At 48.9% G+C, this 25,028-nt stretch overlaps 1 protein-coding gene and 1 pseudogene across 1 annotated transcript; both read right to left on the reverse strand.

Moving 5' to 3' along the window:
* Positions 1 to 1,420: 1,420 nt before the first annotated feature.
* Positions 1,421 to 9,438, reverse strand: LOC139052883 (uncharacterized). The gene is made up of 2 exons (XM_070530028.1): positions 9,277 to 9,438; positions 1,421 to 3,737 (listed from the first exon to the last, which is right to left on the reverse strand). The coding sequence occupies exons 1-2, from the start codon at positions 9,430 to 9,432 to the stop codon at positions 1,845 to 1,847; spliced, it is 2,049 nt and encodes a 682-aa protein (XP_070386129.1). The 5' UTR covers positions 9,433 to 9,438; the 3' UTR covers positions 1,421 to 1,844.
* Positions 9,439 to 21,021: 11,583 nt separating this feature from the next.
* LOC139052903 (U2 spliceosomal RNA) lies at positions 21,022 to 21,202 on the reverse strand (annotated as a pseudogene).
* Between the last annotated feature and the right edge of the window lie 3,826 nt (positions 21,203 to 25,028).

The raw sequence follows: 25,028 nt of genomic DNA on the forward strand, positions 1-25,028 counted from the left end.
ATGCACTTTATCATTTGCTTACTATATGTGGTCCTTGGGAAGGGTATACTCTCCAGTTCCCTTTGGCGCGTGTATTATGCATATTTGTTCCGTAGGTAAATTTGCAAGTTCTGGGATAAATGGCACATTATGTTCGACGCCTACAATGTAGCATTTGCAACAATGAATTTAAATAAATCAAACGCAGGTAGCCCCAATCTGAGGTAATCAAAAATAGGGTTAGTGTGGGAGTGATAGGAATATTTACGATTATTCGCACTGCTTTCTCCAGCAATCTGTGGAAGTTTAAGTTTGCGATGGTAGTCATGGTAACCTCACTACTGCACGCCGCTCACGTTTACAGACTACTTTCTTTCATGGACAGGGGAAGCTATACAAACCATGTGCCGACTACCAACGGAATTTATTTAGTTTCTTATTTACCACAATTATACCTTTAAAAGTTGTTATTAGGGAGTTTTAGAATAGGGGCCCCAATATTTCGGGGCCCCAAACAGCTTTGCGGGTGTTAGCGTTGGGGCACGCAGGAGTGAAGAGGTTTAGAATAGGGCTTCGCGTTTGCGGATAGCGTCTTGCGCTGACAGCGCCACTACGGCGTCTAAGAAAAATGATTAAAAATAATTAAATAAAATATTCCATTTTATGATATGAATAGTAATTTTGACTTGCATGTATTTGCGTTTAATTACAATTTAGAGGTTAATATTCAAGCACCAAACAATTAGTTGTGCTTAGTTTTGAGCAACAAAACCAACTTTACGTGCCTTCACCAGCCAAGCTTAGCCGTGTTAGGCCTACAAGCCATAAAATCCACACTCGAATTCGGAATTAGCAGCGTACGCGAGTTGAGAGAAATACGCGAGTTGAGAGAAAGCGATAACTGCAGTCACTTCTCCTAGCATGCGAACTTCACGCGTTACCGCGAATCGAACCCAGTTTGGTGGTAGGTCAGAGCCGTCACTTCGATCGGTGCCGCCATGTTTGTTGACGCAAAGCTTTTGGGAACGCTATTTGAGCTCCCGCTAAATCGGTGAAATAGCGTCCCCAACGCAAAACCCAAACGCAGTTTGCGTCTCGCGCACTCGCAGTGGCTTCGACGCTATTTCTTTGGGGCCCCAAAACGTTTGGGGCCCCTATTCTAAAACTCTCTATTCACTGTAATAACAACTTTAGTTGGTAGTCAGCACACGGCCTGTGTTACTTCACCTGTCCATGTCAAAAAGTGCGTCTGTAAAAGAGTTAATGGTACCAACTTGCCCAATTTGGCAATCCTAATAAAGTTTGATTTTGAACAACTTTATATAGAAGTTGTAACACGCGCATTTTTCACGGCCTGTGCGACTGCTTTACGCATAAACGCAATATTACTAGCGAGTTCACTTTTGTACTACGCCTTTGTATATATGCTTTCTAATTGTTTATCGACTTACAACGCATTTTAATTGTTGCGTGGCATATCAGATGCGTACAGCCTTCAATCCTGTTACGTAGACAACACCAGTGCGCCAACTTTCAAAAGGCACGAATCAGCGTTACGACGTTATTACTGCGAAATGTCGCGCCCTGCTCACCTACATCGCACTTGAGTACGTCGTCAGGGGGTGCACGAAACAGTCGACAAAAGCGCGTCGCGTTATCACACGTGGAACATTTCTCTACAGTACCTGTGTGCTACTTCTAAGAGAAAGAAAACTTTGAAGTTTCAAAAACTGTGCCTTAGCAATCTTTTAGTCATTTTACGAATTTTACTCGTACATATATTAAGCGTTTCTTTTTTTGCTTTACGAAACGGAAACGTGACGCTAGCCAGATAAACATGAGGGCAGCAGCACGCGGTGAGGTGCCTAGCGACCGAAGTCGATAAACATTTTATGCGCAGTCCGCGATTTTCTCCCTCGTGGAGGGCTACACCCGAAAGCTGTGCGGTACGCCCGCAGTTTCATGACCGGAGCGTCACACATGCTACGTGCCGTTCCCGCTGCATCCTCTGCGTCGCAGACGGCAAAGCACGAAGCCATGAAAAACAGTCGGTCTACTGCGGCACTGTTGGTGAATGTGTCCACGTGACCGCCCAGAGCATCACGAAGGGCGCGCAGAGCCATTGACACGGCCAGCTCTTCGGCCGCTTTCGCCGAGGCGTTAGGCGAAACGAGACCGAGGAGAGCCCGCGCTATTAGCCTTCCGGCTCCCCCGTAGTTCAGCACGGGATGCAGCTGGGAGTGGAAGAACGGGTAAGAGAAGACGAGTGGCTCCACCGTCAGGTTCCGCTCCCCATGCCACAAGTCACCTTGCACGCCGTCTATTCTGAGGATGTCGTAGAGTCCCGAAGCTGTCAGCTCGCGCCTCGCCTCTTTGAACGCCACCCATTCGGCGAAGAACGAGTTCTGCGGGGCTGGAAGGTCGCCCAGCTCCACCGACGCGTCCGCAGGGCTGCCGATGCTGGTTGGCGAAGCCCTGCCGGGGAGAATCAAGGCCAGTGGTTCGCGAGTCGAGTGTCCTTCCACGTGCGGGGCCGTAAGCAGGCTGAACCAAGCGAGTCCCGTCATCCGCTCCACCTCGCGCAGACACCGGTTCGTCATCCTGGCCGGCACGAAATGAAGTGGGCCGTCACCGACGGTGGAGTTGCTGCCGTCGACCATCCAGCCAATCTTCGTGAATGTCCGATAGGCGATGTGTTGTGCCACATCATTTGGCATCCGACTCCCAAATTCCAGCAGGCTGTTCAAAGTGCGGAGGACCCTTGTGCTCTCAACGCGGACAACTGTCTTTTCCGAGATGTTCGCTTCTGGAGGCACGGCAGCACGGAGCGCATCGACACACGCCTTAGCAGAAACTGCTGGCGTCAACGTTTCCGTCATCGTCTCGAGCTTCAAGTCTAGCGGCCCTCTTTCGGGGATCATCTCGGCGTTCTTGAGGAGAGTGCTGACCAGCGCGTCCATCGACCCCTTCAGCGTCATGTGCGCGGCTACTTCTTTGTCCAGCAGACCTAGCACTCTGAAGGCCCCCTCAACGCCCGCTCTGTATTTCTTGTTCTTTCCGGCCCTTCTGAAAACATCTGCCCAATTTCGCAGGCTCTTGCTCCGGCCAATGAAAACCGTGGCCGACTCGTTTTCGTACGAATCAATGCGCAATTGGAACCACACGTGGATGTCCCAGTTTGCAGACAGGTCTACCAGTGTACGGAGCACCGCGTGAGGACTGCTACGCCACTGATGATGCAGAACGCCGCGCTTCGTCAGGAACGTTCGCAGTTCGCTCGGATCGCGTTTGGCCCACAAGCAGGAACTGACCAGGCCAGTCACCCTGTCGGAGACGGTTTCCGGTCTGACCGAAGGCGTGACCGAGTTCGTGGCGAGGACGGTGTTCAGTGCCTCCTTGAGCAGTCTTGCTTCGACCATCTCGCGCACGGGCGGGACGGCGGCTCCTCGTCGCCAGCGGCCGCAAACGAAGTCGTACAAGCTGCGGCAAGGATCGCGGGACGTGTCCAGCGACGCGTGCACCTCCCAGCCATACTTCTGGCAGGCGTGGCTGTCACACACAGCGCGCAACGTCGACAGCAGGTCGTAATGGCCGCGCACCAGGATGCGACGTGCGGCGACCGTCCCGTCGGCCAGAGTCATCAACTTGATCAACATAGCGGCTCCCAAGAGGATGGCCAGAAATGTGGCCGCCTTGGGAGCATCCCGCAACAGCGTGATGCTGTGGTTCACCACCCGGTCCAGCAGCCTTTCACCGGGCTGCACATAATGAGTTTCCTGTGGTTAGGGGGGGGGGCAAAACTTACGGCGATACGAACAAGGAACGCGAGCCAACTTGCAACAAACTTTTGAAAATACTCGGTTGCATTCGACATTGGCATTAAATTGGCTAGGAGATGGAATTCGTAGCGCGCGCGCGCGCGCGTGTGTGTGTGTGTGTGTGTGTGTGTGTGTGTGTGTGTGTGTGTGTGTGTGTGTGTGTGTGTGTGTGTGTGTGTGTGTGTGTGTGTGTGTGTGTGTGTGTGTGTGTGTGTGCGTGTGTGTGTGTGTGCGTGTGTGTGTGCGTGTATGTGTGGTCCTTTGCCGCTTTAGCGCTGCCCGCATAACATTGCATCGTTACCTAGAGGACAATCACAACGTAAAGTTTCCTTGTACTAGTCTGCTGAATAATCAGCAATGCATAATTCTGCTACACCGATTTGCACATTTTCAAGTAAGGAAAAAATGCGATATTCCTTGAGACATCCCTTACAGAGAGGCTGACATGATTAGAAACCCCTCGCGCACTTTCACGCCCCCTGCAAAGAACGTTCTGTGGCGTATTAGGTCATACAGGTCAAAATATGCCGAAATTACTTTACGCAATTTGAACGTAGCTTCGCCAAGCCTTCAATTGAATTACTAGAGAAATCGCTCTTCTCAATTAAGAATCGCGTTATTCCCACTTTAGAAAGGGATAAAATTGCTTGAAATATCGGTGCTCATTCTGTTCGCAATCGCAAACGGCAGCGCATATCCAGTTTCAGGCATCATCTGCGAACACAGAAATATCTGCCTCTATGTTGTCATGTTGCAATGACGGTGAAAAACACAGTAGCAAGAAACTGTGAATCACGACACTACCCCTTTGTTGTGGGTATCTGTGCCCATAAAACATGTTGCACTAAAGCCATAACGATTGCGGCGAGCCCAGTCTGCGATCGTCGAACATCTGACCTGCGGGTCAAGTGTGTTGGTTTTTACACACGACGCGTCAAAGGTTCCAAGGCATTCACCAGTGTCCGGGTGCCTCTCAGAGAGTACTACACAATTCGTGTCTCGCGTACAATCTGATTATACAAGGTGCGGCGAGAACATACGCAACTGAAAGAATCAACGATAACGTTCGAGTAAGTTACAAATCATGCAGGCGCGTCTTGCGCCAAGCCATACCTTCAATTTGCTAGCGGGCGAAGTGTAGTACTCGAGAAAAGGACAACTAAGTGCACGTTTCAATACATGGCAATGTTGCCTCTTCCTAGAAAACTCGCTACATTTTGCTGTTTAACTGCGAACGCTTGCGAAGAATGTCCGCACTAGCCCAGTGGAAAAAAATTGATTGCTTGCATTGCCGAATTACCGGCGCAATTGAGCTTCAGAACTCCGTTCCTTTTACTCTTGGGGGTTTTCACATTAGCTCATATTTTAACTTGCCATATGTGGAATCGAACAGTGACATGTTTATTCAAAAGCAAGTGCCATGTGTTGAAACCTGTTCTGAAGATTTCAGTTAGCCTCATGTTTTTTACTCCAGCATCCTGGAGTGTTGGGAGACACATTGAACGGTTTGAACATTCTCAATATGTTGAGATATCAATAACGCTTGTGATTTTATTCTGCCTGAACTTTTGCAACAGGGTGAACGACCTTTTACAGCTTTATTCAGCAACCCTTCTCCCTCTATCACTGAAGTTCTAATTGCAAGCTGAATCGACTCGCCTTAATCTTCTACGTGTCTGCCCTCACTTCAGTGATCGCCATGTTTGTTGGAGAAAATTTACACGCACACATTCTTAATCCTTTTTCAGGCGACCGCTCATCAACCTGCTAACAACTGCTAAGGTCCAAATCCACGTACACTTGCCACCATGCTAAAGCTCGAATTCGGCGTGAGGGAATTCATCCGCCTCGAGAGCAATGACGTCTTAAACTTACGAGCGTGCGCCTGCTTGGCTCAATTGGTTCACTGTATTTGTCGTGGTAGACATCGTTTCGTATTTTATCGCAATAGCGTTTAGGGCCGCGGGTCGCAGAAAATCCGGTGTCGGCGTCGGCGGAGTTGTCCGTGAGCGAAAATCGTCGTATGTATTTATGAATATGTTATGACACGCCTTGTTATATCACATGCGGAATATGCAGTTTATATTGCCACACCATTTTTCATTAAAGATGCTGATACCTTGTCTTACATTCTTGACAAAGTTATTCCTCGGAAGTTTCAGAATATCAGCCCACAAACAAACCTCGTGAAACAAAACACCGACAGCTCACGCCTTTTCTGTTAGATCTTCTCAGACTTAAATACTAAAAGTGCGAAACAATAACAGAAACGGGAAAATAACGTAATTTTTTATGCCGATGTGCACTGCCTCCCGGATCAACCCATGCAAGAGGCCGCGTTTCTACCAGAAAGCTCAACTTCGTGCATAGCGTTCACCGCCAGCGTTTCCCGGTAAACGTCACGGTTACATAAGCTGCATATGCGGGGGAGCGTGAGAAGCAGTCAGGGACCTTTGAATACTATCGCGTTCCACTCTTAAAGGCTAAGCCTAATCGTGCAACAAAGCTTCTTTTTGTTTTGTTTTTTTCTCAGGCAGGCAGAGCACATCTGGAGAAGGTATGTGTACTCGCGCCGCACTTCGACGCGTGTTATCTGCCTCGCACTGTCTGCGCACCCGTATAGGCTTGCGGGCCCGAGCTTACGCCTGCCGGCAAGCGTATGTTTAGTTTGGCCTATACCTTTATCGGTCAGTGCAGAGCGCGCCGGCATATATGTCAGAACATTCTCAATTGCTGCCGCCCAAATTAGTGTGATCAGATTGAGGCACGTCAGCACCAGCCATTTGCACGTTGTAATCTCTGACGAGTCGCGTATAAAATAGCTGACGTGCTTGAGTCGCCTATCGAATTTTAAGATCGATCGCCGACTGTATACTCGTCGTTATCTTTGTGTTTTGAGTGTCCCTCGCTTTTCGGGGCACAAGTGCGCCCACGGAGCAGTTAGTTTCGTAAACCCCAGTTCTCGCTGCTGTCTGCTTTCTCACCGTCACTACAACGCGACCACATCCTCGTAGAGTCCGTAAACCCGAGTTGACACAAAGCTGCGATTCCAAACCACACACAAAGAGAAGTTGCTAACTCATTTCTAGGCAATCTAAAACATTCGTACCGGAATAAAACGCACAGAAGCCTAACGAATTAGTAAGAACGATCGCCTGGAACTCGGTATCCGAAAGCCTTGCAAGCTTTGGCTGCAGAAGTCTTCTTGAAAAAGCTTCAGACGGAATGACTTTAACTAGGGAACAGCGCGTAAGACGAGGGCGAAGAAGAGGCACTCGGTCAAAACGTAGCGCTGTTCCCCAGTTCAAGATGTTCAACCAACTAGCCGACACGTTCGTTTTATTTACTCGTACAGAAATTAACACTAGCGATAGTGAGGATGCGTGCTTGAAAAGAGCATTATTTCGATTGTATTTGCATTGAACGGCACATTGTCTCAATATTTCTAGTTCAGTGAGCGCAAAAGCTTTTCCTGTATTTTTTTTTCTGCAACAGATAGACTAAGTAAGGTGTGTCATTTGACGGACCCATATTCCGCAAGATTGTGCTTACCTGGTCGTACAAGCATCGCAATCAGTTTCTTTAATGTGAGCAATCGGCTGTCTAATATCTCCCATTGCCTGATATGAAATCAAAGGTTATGGGACACAGCGATGACTGTTTTATTAAAAACTAGAGTAGCCTATTCTGAATGTAGAGAAGTACCACGACGATCAAACCTGTGTAAAATATCACTAGTACTTTGTTTAAATAATGCGTAATTCTAGCTAGACAAAAAGCTAAACTAGCAATTATGTGAAATAATAAAAACCGAAGCTATTACAAGTAAAAAATGCATGAAAGTGCTACGTCTGTCAATTTATCTGATAAAGACATGAGGAACAGTGCGATGCTTTGAGCAGGAGGGGTGCGAATGCACATAAAATATGCATATCGTGTCCACAATTCTAGTGAAATATCTCTTGAAGTTATAATTATAAGCGCACCGTATTGGCACCAGTTCCCTCTGTCTTCTTTACTGCTCACGTTAAAATGTTCTCTAGGTACACTTACCTCATGTATGCAACCGCTTTAATCCGGAGACCACCTAGCAGCTTGATGTCGATGCGTTCTTGAAAACCCACAATTGTCAGCTCCGGATCGACCAACTTTCTAACATCATTTTTCTATATATAGGTGTTTAAGTGTTTAGGTGTTTAGAGAAACACCTATCAGGCCTTGTAGTGCAGCGATTACTACAGGCGAATAAATATCTACCTTGTAATATCAAAGCAATTTGATATTACACGGCAAAGCAAACGAGATTTCTTCTCACGACGATCGCATCTTAATTCTGGAGTTTTTTATCCGTTTCGCTATTTGGCAGAGATGCACCTTAAATTTTGAATAACGGTATACTAATATTATTTAATAACAGCCATTTTCCTTCACATCAGGAGTACAGCTTCGATAGTGTAGCAGTTTAAAAAGCAGTGCGACGACCTATAGCGGTTGTTTTCCCGGACAACATGTGTGGCGCTACAACCAGCCGGTTAGGAAAAGTCACGTTAATGACAGCACAAGATTGTTTCAGAATTGTCATGTATATCTCTTCAAGACTGACTTCAACATTTAGTAAAAAAAGATCGATTCTTTTTAGAAGAGAAAATAAGGCAATAGTTATTCCTTTTGAATGTCGCCCGCATAATGCAGCACCCGTATTTCAGTGTCAAATCATAGACTTAAAAGTATTGTCATATGTTTGTCCGGTTCCTCTGCAGAGAATACTAATGAAAATTCGCTAAGTTCACTCTTTACTTTATTTCTTATGCAATGCAATAATTCGTCGACCGAATATTATTTATTTCCGAGTAGGCGCTGTCCAAATCCGTGTCGTCACAGGTAGTTAATGCGGGATCGCCAAAGTGGAGCGGTCACTCGTCTTTTGTTCTTGCCGTTTCCTGGATTAGCAACTGTTCTCGTGCGGTAAGAGGGACATTTTCGGGTGCTCATTTAGACAAGATGAAGCGCGAGAAGCACAACGTCAGCGCAAGTCAGGCACTAATGATCTGCATTACATATACAGTGTTTCTGTCACGCAAAAGTTAGTTTCCCACAAAATTTACTGAAAGCCTCTCTGTGGACTTTTCGTGAACAGGTGCAGCGCTATTGCGTAACCGGGTCGTTGCGCACCACTGGTCGACTCGGTTGCGATCCTCTGCTGCAGGACCAACTAACAAATAGTCCTGGTAATAAGGGGCGTGGCTAGGAACACCGGCGAAATGCGATTATAACGCAATAATTTGAATAGAATCCTTGTATTTTCCCTGCCCAGTTAGCTTTCTTCCATCGCAAACACGTTGGGGTCAAAGCATCCGATAAGCTTTCCACCTTCCATCTTCAAACTCGCACAAGAGGAATGTGCGCGAATATATTCAGACCCTATTGAAATGGTGGGCATTACAGGGCTCGCACGACAACGGCGAGTGACGCAGCTGACCTGCTGGTTTCTCGCAGCGTCATCGAGCTCTTGGTCGAGGCGGGCCAGGTTGCGCCAGGAGGCGACGACGGCCACCTGCGGTGCTTCCGGCTGGCGGTCGCCGTCACCCCGGCCTCGGTCGGAGCCCGGACGAACAGGAACCTCAACCGTCGACATCACGCGGCGCTGCACGAGTCCCACCTTCGACTTCTTCGTCTTCGCGCAGCGGAAAGCACTCACCAATTTCCATTACACTTCTAAATGGCAGTTCTGCAGTCCCACGCCCCACTATTCAAATCTAGTTTCGCTTTACTTCTAAGCATACGGAAAACCGCCTGCTTCTTGGCCAATCCTCCCATATTTGGAATGCGCCACTGTTTAGGATACAGGACAAGACAAGCTCCCCGATTTATTCTGTCGCCGCAAGCTGAAGGGGCGAAGGTTGCTGATCTGTTGTTCTTCTGCACAAATGACACATACCCGTCGTGGGGATTTAGCCAAGAATTGGGCGGTTGTTGATTCACTTTGACAAACCGGTAGCACACCTTGTGCTTAATGCTAGTTCACGGCCCACGACACCGGGCAGCGGGAATTGCTTAAAAGTGATAAATAAAAGTGTTCATGATGCTCTAAGCAATTTATATTCTTCAAATGAGCCGTGTTGGCATGGTGCTCATATCGTTGAGCTGTTAAGCTCGAGGGTGCAGGATCAACTCCCGGCTACGGCAGCCTCATTTCGATGGAGTCGAAATTCAAAAACACCCGTGTACTGTGCATTGGGCTCGCGTTAAAGATTCCCAAGTGGTCAAAATACTCCCGACTCCACCACTACGGCGTGTCTCATAATCATATCGTTGAGTTGGCACGTGACACCCAATAATTTATATTTATACTCCCCGAGTCTCCAGCTACACACTTTGTCAGAGGATCACAAGCCAATGGAGCGTGCACAAGGAGTAATACACGCTAAGGACAATCTAATTGACCGTATAACCTATGAAACTGTCTGCCTGACACTCAAGCCGGCAGGAATCGGTAAACTAAATATCGTCATTCAAAAGGCAACCGAAGTCGCCTTGACGCTCGCACCCATGGCACCAACGAAGAAAATCCACAAGCTCGGCGTGCACAACACGTGGGAAGACCTCGCCGAGGCTCATAAAATCAACGAACCAGAGCGGCTCAGACTCATACTCATCGGCCATGCTGTTCTGCGCGTCCTACCGTAAAAGCAACATCACCGAAAGAGACAAGAAAACAAGAATCACACGGGCACTGCGTTGCACGTATCGCGCAAAGTATACAACCGACTTGCCACAAGGAACGCCGGAAAAGGAGCAGCCGCGTGCTCAGCAAGAAATGCGTGACACACCCGGATAAGAGGTGCACCGATGGGGGGCTGCCCGGTATACTAAATGAAATGCCTTTGCCATATGTGTGTCACAGATCACCAAGACAAAGAGCTCGCAGCCAAGTCGACGTGACGGCAGAGGAAACGGAAATCGCTCTGGCGATAACAACTTGCCCTGAAGTAGTAGCAGTAATCCGCACACACTCCCAAGCAGCACCTCGTAGCTATAAAAGAAGACGCGTATCAGAAAAGACACTCAAAATACTTCAGCATCTCATCGCAAGCGCCCCGCTCCCCGACCCTCGCATCAAGTGAGTTCCAGGACACCAGGACGTGGCAGGAAATGAGGCTGAACACGCCGCTACCCGCAAGTATACCAACTGGGATTTCCTTCCATCCAAGACCAGCCCGGCCACCAACGTTGATAACATCATCCTAAGCTATTCTAACCTTGTGTACCACCACCCACCAAGCAAAAGAACACACACTTCATCCCACAGGAACCTGAGCAAAGCGGGAGGAGTCGTCCTCCACCACCTATACGGAAAAAATTGGAAAACGATTAAGCTTCGCCTTCAAGAGTGGAACGCGACAGCGTTCCCGTCGACCCGCCAAGGGGTGTAAGACAATGCGCTACGGCGCAGCGATCACTTATGAGGCGCCCCGCATCGGACACGGTGAGCGTCGAGCAACGCAGTGTTCGGCGCGGCAACGAAATGTGCGCCTGAGCAAACGGAACGAACCAAAGAACTCGGTGTCTCGGAGGAGGAAACGATCTACGCCAGCAGAACGTCGTGATCGGCACGGGCAGAGAGATAGATAGATAGTAATCTAAAGAAAGGAACGGCGCTTGAGTCTGCAACCCGTGTGGGAGAACGGCGAAGCGTCGTCAGGGGAGAGGGAGTCGGGGCATGCGACGCGCCTGGCACCGGTCCGCGCACAGCCGTGGCGCGCCACCTGTCGGGGCAGCGCCGTACATTGAGAGGAGGGGGTCTTCGGTGTTTGCCGCAAGATGGCTCTGCGTGTGCGGTAAACACAGAAGAAATGTTGCGGAAACGTACTGCGCTACTCATGTAAATGCGACTTCTGTAAGTTACATGCTCGTAATTACCGATATACACCGCAGTATAACTTTCTACGGTACGTTTCTAAGGCAACACCGCATTCACTAGAAGCGTTTTTGTACTTCCTTCAAGCATCGAACGCGTGGCTGAGTGATAGCGTCTCCGTCTCACACTCCGGAGACCCTGGTTCGATTCCCACCCAGCCCATCTTCGAAGTTGCTTTTTATTTATAAAGTGCCTGCAGTGATTTATCGCTCACGGTCAACACCGCGGACACCGACGCCGACGACACCGGCTTTTCTGCGACACGAGCTCCTTAACGCTATCGCGTTAAAATACCCACACACGTATTTGCACAATTTCCTTCCCATAGAAGCACAAAAGCACCTCAAGCCAACGCACTTCTACACCACCGCTCAAACGTGGGAGACCAAGCTTTGCTTTGACTACCTGGACGACCAGCGCATTCTCGTCACCCAAGCCAAGGAGGCAGCCCAAGCCAGAGGGTTCATGCAATCCGCTGACCTAGGGTGAACTTGGTCCTGACTCAAATTACCGCTCCAAAAAGTAAAAAATTATCTCTATCTACCTCAAATGCAATCGAATCAACACTTATTCAAAATATGTGACATGCAGAGAGCAGACAATGTGAATTTCCAACTTTTATTTCTTTTTGCATCTTATGCTCAACTTGTTTCGAGGTTTCATCTTTTGCTGTTTTCTTATGCCAACATATCGGTTACTTCTGATGCAAGAAATCAACTTTTCTTTCAATTAAATTCAGCACCTGAAAAAACATGTTATTATTATTGTCACCCCCGTTCCTATTACCAGAGTACGGTGGCGTGGACATGAACAATAATAAATATGAACCCACTTTCACCAGGATATTGCTACAATGGACTTGCTATGCGGTTTTTCGGGATTGCTCTAAGGGCTGAAGCAATGCTGTCGACATGCCGTGGACACTGCCATGGGAACCCTTGTACCTCAAGTAAATGAACTTCCAGGAATAGCTCGAGCGCATAGGAGACGACTACGGAAGGGCTCCGGGGCCCGAACCCCCTCCGAAGTTTTTCAGGGGGAGGAGGCGCAAGCCCCCTCTCCGGGCGCTGGTGTAGCCTTCCCACTAAAGTGTCATTACCGGAGTTTTGTCACCCGCATCATTTGAGGTTTCTTTTGAGTTGCCTCTGCCTTTTCACTTAATATTCCATTGCGGCTAAAAAATTACTGCATCATTGTTGGCGAGGATGTGCACGGCTTTTAATTCATACTAACGCTTAATTTCTGCAAATCCTGGCAATAGGAGGAAAAGGGAATTAAAATCACTAGCGGCCGCTACCTCATTCGTATTTGCGCACTTCAGCCTTTTTTTATTTCCTCTGTAAACACTGTGCAGAGACAGAACATATTTAAATATTGCTACGATGCGCTGCTGTAGCGAACGATGATGAGAGGACTGACGAAGACTACGATGGCAGTGTAGAACACTTAACTTTATTAGATATATCGCGAAATCTAGAAATTCCAAAATATTTTTCAAACTGGATTGGTGGCTTTTTAAATGGAAGAACATTTTACTGCTGCTTAAGAGGCGTTTCCTCGAGTATATATTGTCACGCGCTAAGGCAAGAATAAGCAGCAGGATCAGCAGCCAGACACGAAAATGTCAGACACAAGGAGGACGGTTCACCAGCCGGCGCAAGATCCTTGACTTCGTCGTCTTCAATCACCGTTTTTGCTGGGCACGCAGCGCTGGCTCAAAACACCAGGTGGCATTATTCCCCCTCCCAACGGAGCATCGACTCGATGCTCAAACACAAAACGTACATGGAAACTACACAAATTAGGTAAGACAAAAAAAAATGCGGGGGGGGGGGGGGGGAACGCGCTAGCACACATACGGAAAGGCACACGGAAAAGTGTGTTCTGCGGTTGGGAACAAAAAAACGCTTCACAGTTCGTTGGAGGAAGACGCAACGACAGCGGAAAAAAAAGGTTGTTTCACTAGTACACTTCACCGTGTAAAATACGGCTTGAGGCGGACCACATGTACAGTCTCTGCGCGTGGTAAACAGCGCTTGGACGATGGCAGGTCTCCATCTGGGATCACTTCATAGTTCACGGCGCTTACACGCCTTAGTACTGTGTATGGTCCGAAGTACTTGCTGAGGAGTTTCTCGCTGAGGCCTCGCCGTCTAATGGGTGTCCAAACCCAAACTTGGTCACCAGGCTCATAGGTCACTTGTCTATGGTGGAGATTGTACCTTATTGCATCGGTACACTGCTGCTGTCTTATGTGCACGCGGGCCAGTTGACGCGCTTCCTCGGCGCGCTGAATGTACTCCTCGACGTCAGGAGCTAACTGGGCGAGCTGGTCGGTATCTTCATATGGCATCATGGCGTCTAGCATAGTTTGGACATCTCGACCATAAACGAGGCGGAATGGCGGGAAGCGTGTAGTTTCCTGCGTGGCAGTGTTGTACGCAAACGTTACGTACGGTAGGATTTCGTCCCACGTCTTGTGCTGCACATCCACGTACATAGCGAGCATGTCGGCCAGTGTTTTGTTGAGTCTTTCTGTCAAGCCATTAGTCTGAGGGTGGTATGCAGTGGCCTTTCGATGACTCGTGTAGCTCAGCTTGAAGATGTCATCCAGAAGCTTCGCCGTAAATGCCGTCCCTCGGTCAGTGATGATAAATGACGGTGCGCCGTGCCGAAGCACAATGTGATGCATAAAAAACTGGGCAACTTCCGATGCTGTCCCGCGTGGTAGTGCCTTCGTCTCAGCGTAACGCGTCAAGTAGTCAGTTGCGACAATGATCCACTTATTGCCGGAGGAAGACAAGGGAAATGGTCCAAGAAGGTCCATTCCAACTTGATCAAACGGCGTACGCGGAGGGTCGATGGGTTGTAGAAGGCCTGCAGGCTTGCAGGGTGGTGACTTGCGGCGCTGGCATTCACGGCATCCTTTCACGTAGCGTTTGACGCAAGCAGTCAGTCTAGGCCAGTAGTACAGTTGCCGTACCCTGTCCAGAGTCCTTGAGTAGCCCAAGTGGCCAGACGTCGGCTCGTCGTGGCAGGCTAATAGGATGTCGTCGCGAAGGGCTTGAGGTACTACTAGCAGATGTGGTTTGTCGCCGGCACCTGTGTTTCTTTTGTATAAGATGCCCCCTCGTAGGCAAAATGACGACAACCGTCGCGAAAGTGGGCGAGGAATGGACGCGATGCCGCCTTCTAAGTGATCGATGACGGGTCTTGACTCAGCGTCCGATCGCTGTTTAGCGAGCAGATCCGGCCCGCTGAGGGCTCCCAGAAAGGCGCTGTCGTCTTCCTCGTCAGGATTCGGAGATTTAATAGGTGCCCGTGATAACGTGTCAGCATCTTCATGTTGCCGGCCTGACTTGTACACGATGGTGATGTTGAATTCCTGGAGTCGCAGACTCCAACGTGCCAATCGTCCAGAAGGGTCTCGGAGGTTGGTCAACCAGCACAAAGCGTGATGGTCGGTCACAACTTTAAATGGCCGCCCGTAGAGATACGGCCTAAACTTTGCGGTAGCCCAAATAACCGCGAGGCACTCCTTCTCTGTGGTGGAATTATTGGACTCTGCGCGTGACAGAGTGCGGCTCGCGTAGGCTATGACTCGTTCAGTGCCGTCTTGTCGTTGCACCAGGATAGCTCCGAGACCGATATTGCTGGCGTCAGTGCGTACTTCTGTGTCGGCATCCTCATCAAAATGACCGAGCACGGGAGGAGAAGACAAGCGACGTTGTAGCTCCGCAAAGGCGGTCTGTTGTGCATCAGTCCAGAGGAATGGCGTGTCGTCACGCGTAAGGCGAAATAGCGGATCGGCAATCTTCGAAAAATTTTCAATGAAGCGGCGATAATATGCACACATGCCCAAAAATCGTCTCACACTTTTCTTATCGGTTGGAGCGGGAAAAGCTGCTACGGCAGCAGTCTTTTCAGGATCAGGCCGAACACCCGCCGCGCTTACGACGTGACCAAGGAACTTCAGTTCCTCGTAGCCGAAATGGCATTTCTCTGGCTTGAGTGTAAGGTCAGCCGATCGAATAGCTTCCAGTACATTCCGAAGGCGTCGAAGGTGCTCGTCAAAAGTTTCCGAAAAGACAACGACATCATCGAGATAGACGAGGCAGCTTTTCCATTTGAGGTCAGCGAGAACGGTATCCATCATTCGCTGAAATGTGGCTGGAGCGGAACAGAGCCCGAAAGGGAGTACTCTAAATTCGTAAAGGCCGTCCGGAGTTACGAAAGCAGTTTTCTCGCGGTCACGCTCATCGACTTCAATTTGCCAGTAGCCGCTTTTCAGATCGATAGAGGAGAAATACTTCGCGTGCCTCAGCCTGTCCAGAGAATCGTCGACACGAGGCAACGGGTACACGTCTTTCTTTGTGACGTTGTTTAGCTTACGGTAGTCTACACAAAATCAAAGCGTGCCATCTTTCTTTTTAACAAGAACGACTGGCGATGACCAGGGACTGCATGAAGGCTGGATTACGCCGTCTTGAAGCATTTCCTTCACCTGCGTTTGAATAGCATGTCGTTCCGTCGGGGAAACACGATAAGGCTGTTGCCGTATGGGGGGCACGTCGTCATAGGTGATGATACGGTGTTTCGTAATCGATGTTTGACGTACCTTCGACGACCGTGCAAAGCAAGAGAACAGACAACCCCTGCGCGAGCTGTTGCTTGAGTTCCACTCAAGCAACAGCTCGCGCAGGGGTTGTCTGTTCTCTTCAGGAAGCGTTGGACTAATGTCGACGTTGCGTAGAGGTGCGTCAGCAGTGCCGATTGCCTCGGAAACAAAACACTCAGTGACATCGGCGATCGGGTCGGCGTAGGCGATGACAGTACCGGGGAAAACGTGCCGGTGTTCGTAGCTGAAGTTGGTGACAAGAACCTCACAGTGGCCATCGTGGAGATCGACAAGGCTTCTTGCTACGCAAACACCATGAGAAAGCAGGAGAGACCGATTGCTTTCTACGACTGCTTCACCGTGTATGAGCTTGTCACATGCCACTTGAACCACGACACTTGCACGCGGTGGTAACGTGACAGCGTCATCGATAACACGAAGAGATGCTCGAGGGTGGATGGTGTTGGTCGTCGCTGTGGCGCTTTTCGTCGAGAAAGTGACGAGGCGTTGTCGAATGTTGATTATAGCGCCGTGCTCCCTGAGAAAGTCCATGCCGATGATTAGGTCTCGAGAACACTGAGGGAGAACGCTCAAACTGGCAACAAACGTAGAGCCGCGAATCTGTATTCGTGCCGTGCACATGCCGAGTGGTGTGACGATGTGCCCGCCAGCTGTACGAACTGGCGTTTTATTCCAAGGCGTGGTCACTTTCTTCAGAAGGGTGGCCAGTTTTTCGCTGATTATAGAATAATCCGCTCCAGTGTCGACTAAAGCAGTCAATTCGCGACCGTCGAGGAGTACAGGAATGTCCAAGGAAATTCTTTTTCTGTAATCAGCAGGTACCGTCGTCGTCGATGTATCGTCGGTCCGCGTACGCGTCAGTAGGGGTCCTTGAGCACGTCCAGACTGAGCGGCCTCGCCCTCGAAGGTCGCTGTGGTTAGTTTTCCCGGCGCGGGCTGGGCGACCGACCCCGCACCACACTCGAATACGTACGGCGAGTCGGAGAAAACCGCCGCGGCGAAGGGGAGCGTGACTGGTGTCGAGTTGATGGGGATCCGCACTGTTGGGCAACGTATTGTTCAATTTCAGGAGGACGCTGGCCGAACCTAGGCCGCGGCGAGTTTGCTGAAAATCCGCGTAGTCCGAGCTCGCGATAGGAGCACTGTCGGTAGACGTGCCCAGCTTCGCCACAGTGAAAGCAAAGGGGACGGCGATCAGGTGCCCGCCACACGTCTGATTTCCTTGGGGCCTGTCGGTGGTTCTGGTAATACGAGGCCGCTTGGACGGGCTGTAGCATGGCCGGGCACGTGGTGCGAAGCGGGGAGGGAGGTGGGGCAGGTTGCCTCAAAGCTTGCGCATACGACATGCGGGAGCTGTCAGTGCTTAGTGGTCGAGCTTCGGTGTTGAATGGTGGTTCTCTTAGCGCTTGCTGGACTTCGTCACGGAGAACGCTGGACAAGGAGTTGAGCGTCGGCTGTGAGGGTACCGACAGCTTCTGGAGTTCTTCGCGGATGACGGAACGAATGAGCTCTCGAAAGAAATTGACGTGGCCCCCGAGAGCTCCGATGAAGTCCGTAGGAGAGGCAGCGTTCACTTGGCGTTCGTAGGATGGTGCCCGCTGCCGAAGCGTCTGTTCAATGGTGACGGCCTCGGAAAGAAATTCTGACACTGTTTTGGGAGGACTGCGCACGAGACCGCCGAACAGCTGCTCTTTCACTCCGCGCATCAGGTACCGCACCTTCTTTTCTTCCGACATGCTGGGGTCGGCTCGTCGAAAGAGACGCGTCATGTCCTCGACGTCCATTGCGACACTCTCATTCGGCATTTGGATACGGGACTGGAGATCACGCTCTCGGCGATCAGGGCTCGCATATGTCTCAAGAATCCGCCTTTTGAATTCTGCCCATGAACTTAAGGCATCTGCACGGTTCTCGTACCATACACGTGCGCCATCGTTAAGGCTGAAATAGACATTTTTTCAGCTTGTCTGCGTCATCCCACTTGTTGAACGCGGCAACACGTTCATAGTGCAACAGCCAATCTTCAACGTCCTCATGTATGGCGCCGTGGAAGGGATTCGGCGTTCGCGGATTGAGTAGCATACAATGAATCGGCGTTGTGCCTTCCATACCGGTTGGGGTGGTCGGAGCTGCCATTTTCTCTGGGAGGAGTCCAAACTCAGGGGCTTGTACACGGATCCTTCTGCTGGCGCGGTGTACAGGCGTAACCACCGGTACGGGGCTGGAGCTCCTGCTGCCCGGAGGGGTTTGGTGCATAGATTAGATTACCCCGCACCTTCACCAGTTTGTCACGCGCTAAGGCAAGAATAAGCAGCAGGATCAGCAGCCAGACACGAAAATGTCAGACACAAGGAGGACGGTTCACCAGCCGGCGCAAGATCCTTGACTTCGTCGTCTTCAATCACCGTTTTTGCTGGGCACGCAGCGCTGGCTCAAAACACCAGGTGGCAATATAATCGATCACGAGGTGTTCCTCAAGGAGCTGTCACTTCACCATTACTATTTATTATTCTGATGTGTTCCATTTCTCTTCTTCAAGATGTACAAAGATACGTATACGCGGATGATATTGCTTTCTTCGCATCAGATAGTGACATTCACTCTCTATATTATCGACTACAGAACAACCTCTGCACCATAGAAACCTGGTTAAACAAAATTTGCCTTTCACTTAACGTTAGAAAATGCTCGATATTGGTTTTCCCCCTTAGCAATCCCGTTAACATATCGATATCCTATCGCCTCGAGACTATACCTCAAGTGGAGTCGGTGACATATTTAGGTGTAGTATATAACGGCTCCCTCAGCTGGCTCGGCCATATTGACCATACAGTTAAAAAAGGAGTGCGAGCAGTTGGTATGCTACGTAAGCTGTGCAACAGTCGGTCCGGAATGCGGAGAGATCCACTTTTAATGATATACAAAATGTATGTGCGGCCCATTTTAGAATTTGGATGTGTTTTATTTTCTGGTGCTCCAGCCTATAAATTACGTTCCCTTGTTCTACCTGAGCGGGAAGCCCTACGACTGTGTTGCGGATTACCGAAATGTGTTGCCAATAACATACTACACCAAGAAGCCAGGTTGCCCTCAATATTGTGTAGATTTCGTTTACTGACGGTGCAAACAGTCTTAAAATTGTATGAATCCCCTATTATAAGATTGGAATACATATTCATTTCTCAGCCTGCGCTATTCTTCGGAGTACACTGGCATCGTTTTCTTACACCAAGGGTGGTATTCGTACAAACATTGATCAATCCCTTAAATGTGCGTCTCTGGGAGGTACCGACTATTTGTGATGTGCGAGAGAACCTACAAATTATATTTGATCTACCCACCCAAATAATGCAAAACTTCTATCTTATAATATATAAACGCACTATTACAGGACCATTTATTGAGTTTATCTATAAGTACGGTCATTGCGACATACGCCTCACAGGGTGAAGAAAAATCTGGAATTGACATTTTCTCGCCCGCTCTAGACTGGTGATTTGCAATCAGGATTCTGGACTTCTTTTCCGTATTTTTGGATGAATTTATAGCTGTAGTTCCAGCCTTTCGCAAACTAAATTCGCCAACATCGGCGGTAGTAATAATAACGGATTCTTCATCCTCATGCTCCTCGCTCACAGCAAATGGTCTCACTAACCTTTTACGTACATTTCATTTTCTAGTGCCCGTCTAGTCGTTTTCGACGTCGCCGTGAGGTCCCTTATGGAGTCCAAGTGCGATTAGATCGCGGCCGCCCGCCGTATGCTTGCGATAGACGCACGGGAGAGAGCGCGAGGGTGAGGGGAAGTTGGTGCCTTGATGCGCGGCGTCTTCATGAGTGCGCGGGGGGGGGGAGGGGGAAGAGGTTGCACGCCGTCTTCTTGCGAGCGCCAAGGAGGAGAGCGGAGAGATGAGCGCGCAAGGGGGCTGATTAATTCTCCTCTTCTACTGGACGCGGTTGCACATGGCGAGGCTGAAAGCGGCCGCACGCGCCCTATCTTGAAATTAATATGCGGTGGAAGTAAAAGGCTAGCCGACACGAAATCGCTGATGGCTTCGGGTGTGCTGTATTCTCGAGAGCCGGGCTTGCGCTGAAGTGACATGCAGTGCGAAGGTGGATTCGGTCACTGCTGCTGCTGCTGACTTCCTTCACCACACCACAGTTGTGACAGTGAACACATCCCCGCGGTCACCTACGGGGATGTGTTCGTGTTTCACCGTACGCTCTCGACAGCATGCTTGTAAACTTAATTCTAACAGTAGTGAGCGAATGTTCACTGCAATATATACGGCGGATAAAACTACGAAACTTGCTTCACCTAGGTGAATCATACCTTGCTATCACAATGTTTCGCCTTTCAGGCAAAGCTGCGACTTTTTGTTGTGACCAGGCGTCCCTCGTTAGTGTGACACACAAGTGATAAACACGAGAAGCTGTACTAGGATTAAATGTACGAACCTCCTGCCGTTATACACCGAATGTGAGGGAAAACACGCGCGGGTTGCCCAGAAGCATAGTGGCTCGATATGCACCGTCTTTCCTCCTCCACGGGGGAGGGGGGGCGGCAGCTACGCGAAAGCAAATCTTCGTCGCACAGGCACGCCCTCGACGGGATGCGAAATATCCACTCTAACAGTGCACACCAGCAACGGTACTGATTTTAGATTTCATGGTGGGGGCCGTACCCGGCTGCAGTGCAATATCAGGACAACCCGTGGCGCTGGAGGGGCAAGCCCCGTCCTAGCGCCGCCTTACAAAAATAGGATTATTATTGTAATACCCATAATAGGGCCGTATCAGATATTAAGCTGATAAGAACAGATACTACACACAGAAAATTTTATTGACATGTGACTGTCATGTCAAGTATCTATGTACATCGTTCTAGTGTACATCACAATGAAAAACACAGCATAAAACAAAACAGACCCAAATTCACATGATGGTATATACAATGAATACATGAGCATGATATATACAGGAGTTGCTTCTCCGTGGAGGGTTTATTGACAGTCTTTTGCGACCAATTGCTATATTCGCCTTGGTTGAGCAGAGGTTCATATACAATACACAATTTGAGTCACGGAATTGTCAATACGCAAGTAGTCTAATAATAACATAAGTCCCCCTTGGGGATTGTTACATAGGTACAGGCAATTCAAGTATTCTATCTTCAATTTCCCCAAACCAGACCGAACTCTTTTCCTGTTGAGTGCGTATTCTACTCCCCCCCCCCCCCCCCTGTATTGTAGTCATCTACATTGTGTTAGTGTGGCTGAAAATTTCTCTCCTAGCTAGGAGGGGACAGGGAGTCGTGATTTTAGAAGTGGCTCATGGGCGCTACGATCTCGTCATTTTTAACTTTCCAAATCCGAGTGTGCCACTTTCTAAGGAAATGATCCACTCCGTTTCTCGAGAGTTCCTTGGATAAGATATTCTTCATCCAAATCCGGGTGTACTTTAGTACCGGGTATACTGCTTTTTGTGGTCGTCTCCTCAGTTCAGCCAGTCCTCGTCTTTTCCATATGCAAAACATGAAGATAAGTGACAATAACTTCTCGAAGCTGGATTTCTTGGTCCCCGGTTGGAGCAGTCTACATTTGAATGTATTGCTTGCCACTCTCCATACCGCTCTGGCCGGCCCGCACTCCGTGAGGGCATGTTTTTGGGATTCTGGTTTGGCGCAGTTGGGACATTGGTCTGTCTCAGTTATCCTGAGATGTTTCAGTCGTGCTTTAGTAGGCAGTACGCCCCATCTTCGTTGCCATTCAAAGTCCCGTATTTCCCCCGGTAGGTCTGTTTTCGCCCACCATTTCCATTTTGCCGGTGTGCTTTTTATCACTTCGCCTAGTTCAAGCTCTGTTAATGCCATTGCGGCATTGACTTCGGCTGGTTTGACTTCTGTTATTGGAGTGTCTGGGCACAGTTCTTCAATCGCCTTGTAGGTGTGGATTGCATCTTTATAAAAGTCCAGTGGCCTTTCTGCGCGCGGACCATACCATTTAACTGGCGCCACAAAGCGGCCTAGTGTGCTGAGCCAATAGTGAATGGCCGTGATACCCACATATTGGTCGTTGTTTATCAGCGTTCCTAGTGTTTTGGCCGCTAGAATTCTGGCTGTCTGGGCTACATTTGGTATGGCTAGCCCCCCCTTGATTTAGGTAGCCGCATAATTCGTCGGGGAAGGGGTGCGGTCTTCTTTTGCCACAGGTATACACTTATGAGCGATTCCAGTTTTTTTTTGCCACTAGTCTGGGCATTCGGGCAACTCTTGCCTCATAGAAAGCAGGTGCGCACAGCTTGGATTTGATTATCTCTGCTTTCTCTACTAGACTGAGTTCCGGGGGTGTTATCTCATCCGTCCCTTTCTGTGCTTTGCTGAGGGGTTCTATCCAGCTTTTCGCCGCTACGTCTCCCGCTTCAAACCAGATTCCGAGTACTTTTACAGCTTCTAAGAATTTTATGTCGGGTAGTTCTTGTTCGTTGAAGGAACCGAATCTGAGTGCCTTACTTTTCTTCTCATTTATTTTTGCGCCGGAGAGGCTGGCGTATTCATTAAAAATGTGTGGCACCGTTCTGTAACTGTCTTCGTCTCTGATGAAAAGGGATATATCATCTGCAAACGCAGAGATTTTCACTTCGAGGTTCCCCGGTAATGGGAAGCCCCTAATCCTTGTTTCTTCGTTTATTTTCCACAACAAGGGGTCTAACGCTAACACAAACAAGCCGGGCGATAAGGCACAGCCTTGGCGCACACCCTTGTTGATACTAAAGTGTCTGGATACCTTGTTGTTAATTAAGAGTTCACTTTGGGAATCACGGTAAAGAGTTCTTATAATGTCTATGAATTCTTGTGGGAAGCCGAAAGCCTTCATTACACTGAACATATATTCCTGTCGCATGTTGTCGAACGCTTTCTCTTGATCGATAGTTACGAATGCGCCTTTGTACCGTTTCGCTTTGGCATAGGCAAAAACATCGCGGGTAAGCGTCAAGGCCGCGAAAATGGACCTGCCCGGGATCGCTGCCGCCTGAAATTCCGATATGATTGTGGGTGTGATGCTGCTTAGTCTGCTTGTTAGTATTGACGTAGCTATCTTATAATCTGAGTTGAGCAACGTCACTGGGCGCCAGGCGTTAACATCGAGTGGGTCAGCATAGGTCTTAGGAAGGAGGACGATTCTGCCTTGTGTGAAGGATGCGGGTTTTATATGGTTCTTGATTACGTCGTTCAATGTTTTTACTAGTCGTTCGCCTATTTCCGGAAAGAACTCGTGATAAAAACCGATAAGGATTCCGTCCGGCCCTGGGGCCGATTCTTTGTTCATTTTGTTGATTTCGCGCAAGGCTTCTTTTGTGATTGGTGCGTACAGGTGACATTTGTCTTCGTCTTTTATCTGTGGGAGTTGAGGCAACCACGTGGGCGTGGTAGGTACGGGTTGGCCGTTTTTTTCTTGCAGGATTTCTTGGAAATGATCTACAAAGATCTTTTCTATTGCTGTCTGTTCTGTTATTATGTCTCCATTTTTGGATCGTATTCGCCTGATGTTGGTCTTAACCATCGTTTGGTTGGCTTCATGCTTAATGTTTCCATCATTTATTGACTGTTGTCCTTGGAATCCCATCGGTTGGCTCGATCCATGTTTTATTTCTTTGATGTGCTCACGGTATCTGTCGCGAAGGTCCATTAGATATTCTTGCACACAAAAAGTTAGATCGCCCCCTCTTTCTATTATGCGGATCCTTCTAGAAATTTCATTTAGTTTTGCAGTGAGTTTCTGTTTTCTTTCTTTTCCTGCTTCCATTAGTATTCCCTTCCACTGATTTTTCGAAGCGTCCCACTCTATGTCTTCTGGAGTAACTTCCATGCATCTGGCGAGGTTCTGCTTAATAGTCTGGCATGCTTCTTGGTCCCGTATGAGATTCACGTCCATTTTCCACCTGTTCGGTAAAAGCTCTGGTCCGCTCTGTCCTTTTATCTTGAAACTAAGGGGTCTATGGTCACTGAAAGATTTGAGTCCTTCCGGGCCATTAATGATTTGGATTTCCACAACCTCGGGGATCAACTCCGCAGAGAAATATGCTCTGTCGAGACGTGATTGTGTAGTCCCACAGGAACGTGTACTACCAAACAAATGGCCATGCGCCACTATCCAGGCGTCTGACATGTTGTGGCAGGTTAGTAATTTACGTAGCTCCCTTGCGTGATGGTTGGGTTTCCCCTGTCCTGGTCCCCTGATGTAACGAAAGGCGTCTAGGACGCAGTTGAAATCTCCCACCACCGCGAAAGGTGCCTTGGTGGGTATGTAATCCCAGAGGTCTTTAAAAAAGTCGTTCGTCAGATTCCTAGAAACCGGTGCATACACATTGATTATTCTGATTTTCTGATTACCTATGTACATATCCAGGCATATGATGCGGCCCTTCGTGTCATAGGTACAAAAGGTCCTGTTACGGAAGCGACCAGACACGAAAACTATTCCTGTTGCGCACGATTTGGAGCATTTAAGTGAGAAAAAGGCGTCAACTCCGTTTTGTCGACGAAAAGATGCCACATCTTGTGGAGTGCGTATATTGGTTTCCTGTAAAAATAGGATATGTATGCCCTTTTCTCGGGCGAAAGAAATTAGTTGTCTTTGTTTTTCGAGGTTACGAAGTCCTCTAACATTGAACGTT

This window comes from Dermacentor albipictus, unplaced genomic scaffold, assembly GCF_038994185.2.
Source record: "Dermacentor albipictus isolate Rhodes 1998 colony unplaced genomic scaffold, USDA_Dalb.pri_finalv2 scaffold_42, whole genome shotgun sequence".
Taxonomy (NCBI): domain Eukaryota; kingdom Metazoa; phylum Arthropoda; class Arachnida; order Ixodida; family Ixodidae; genus Dermacentor; species Dermacentor albipictus.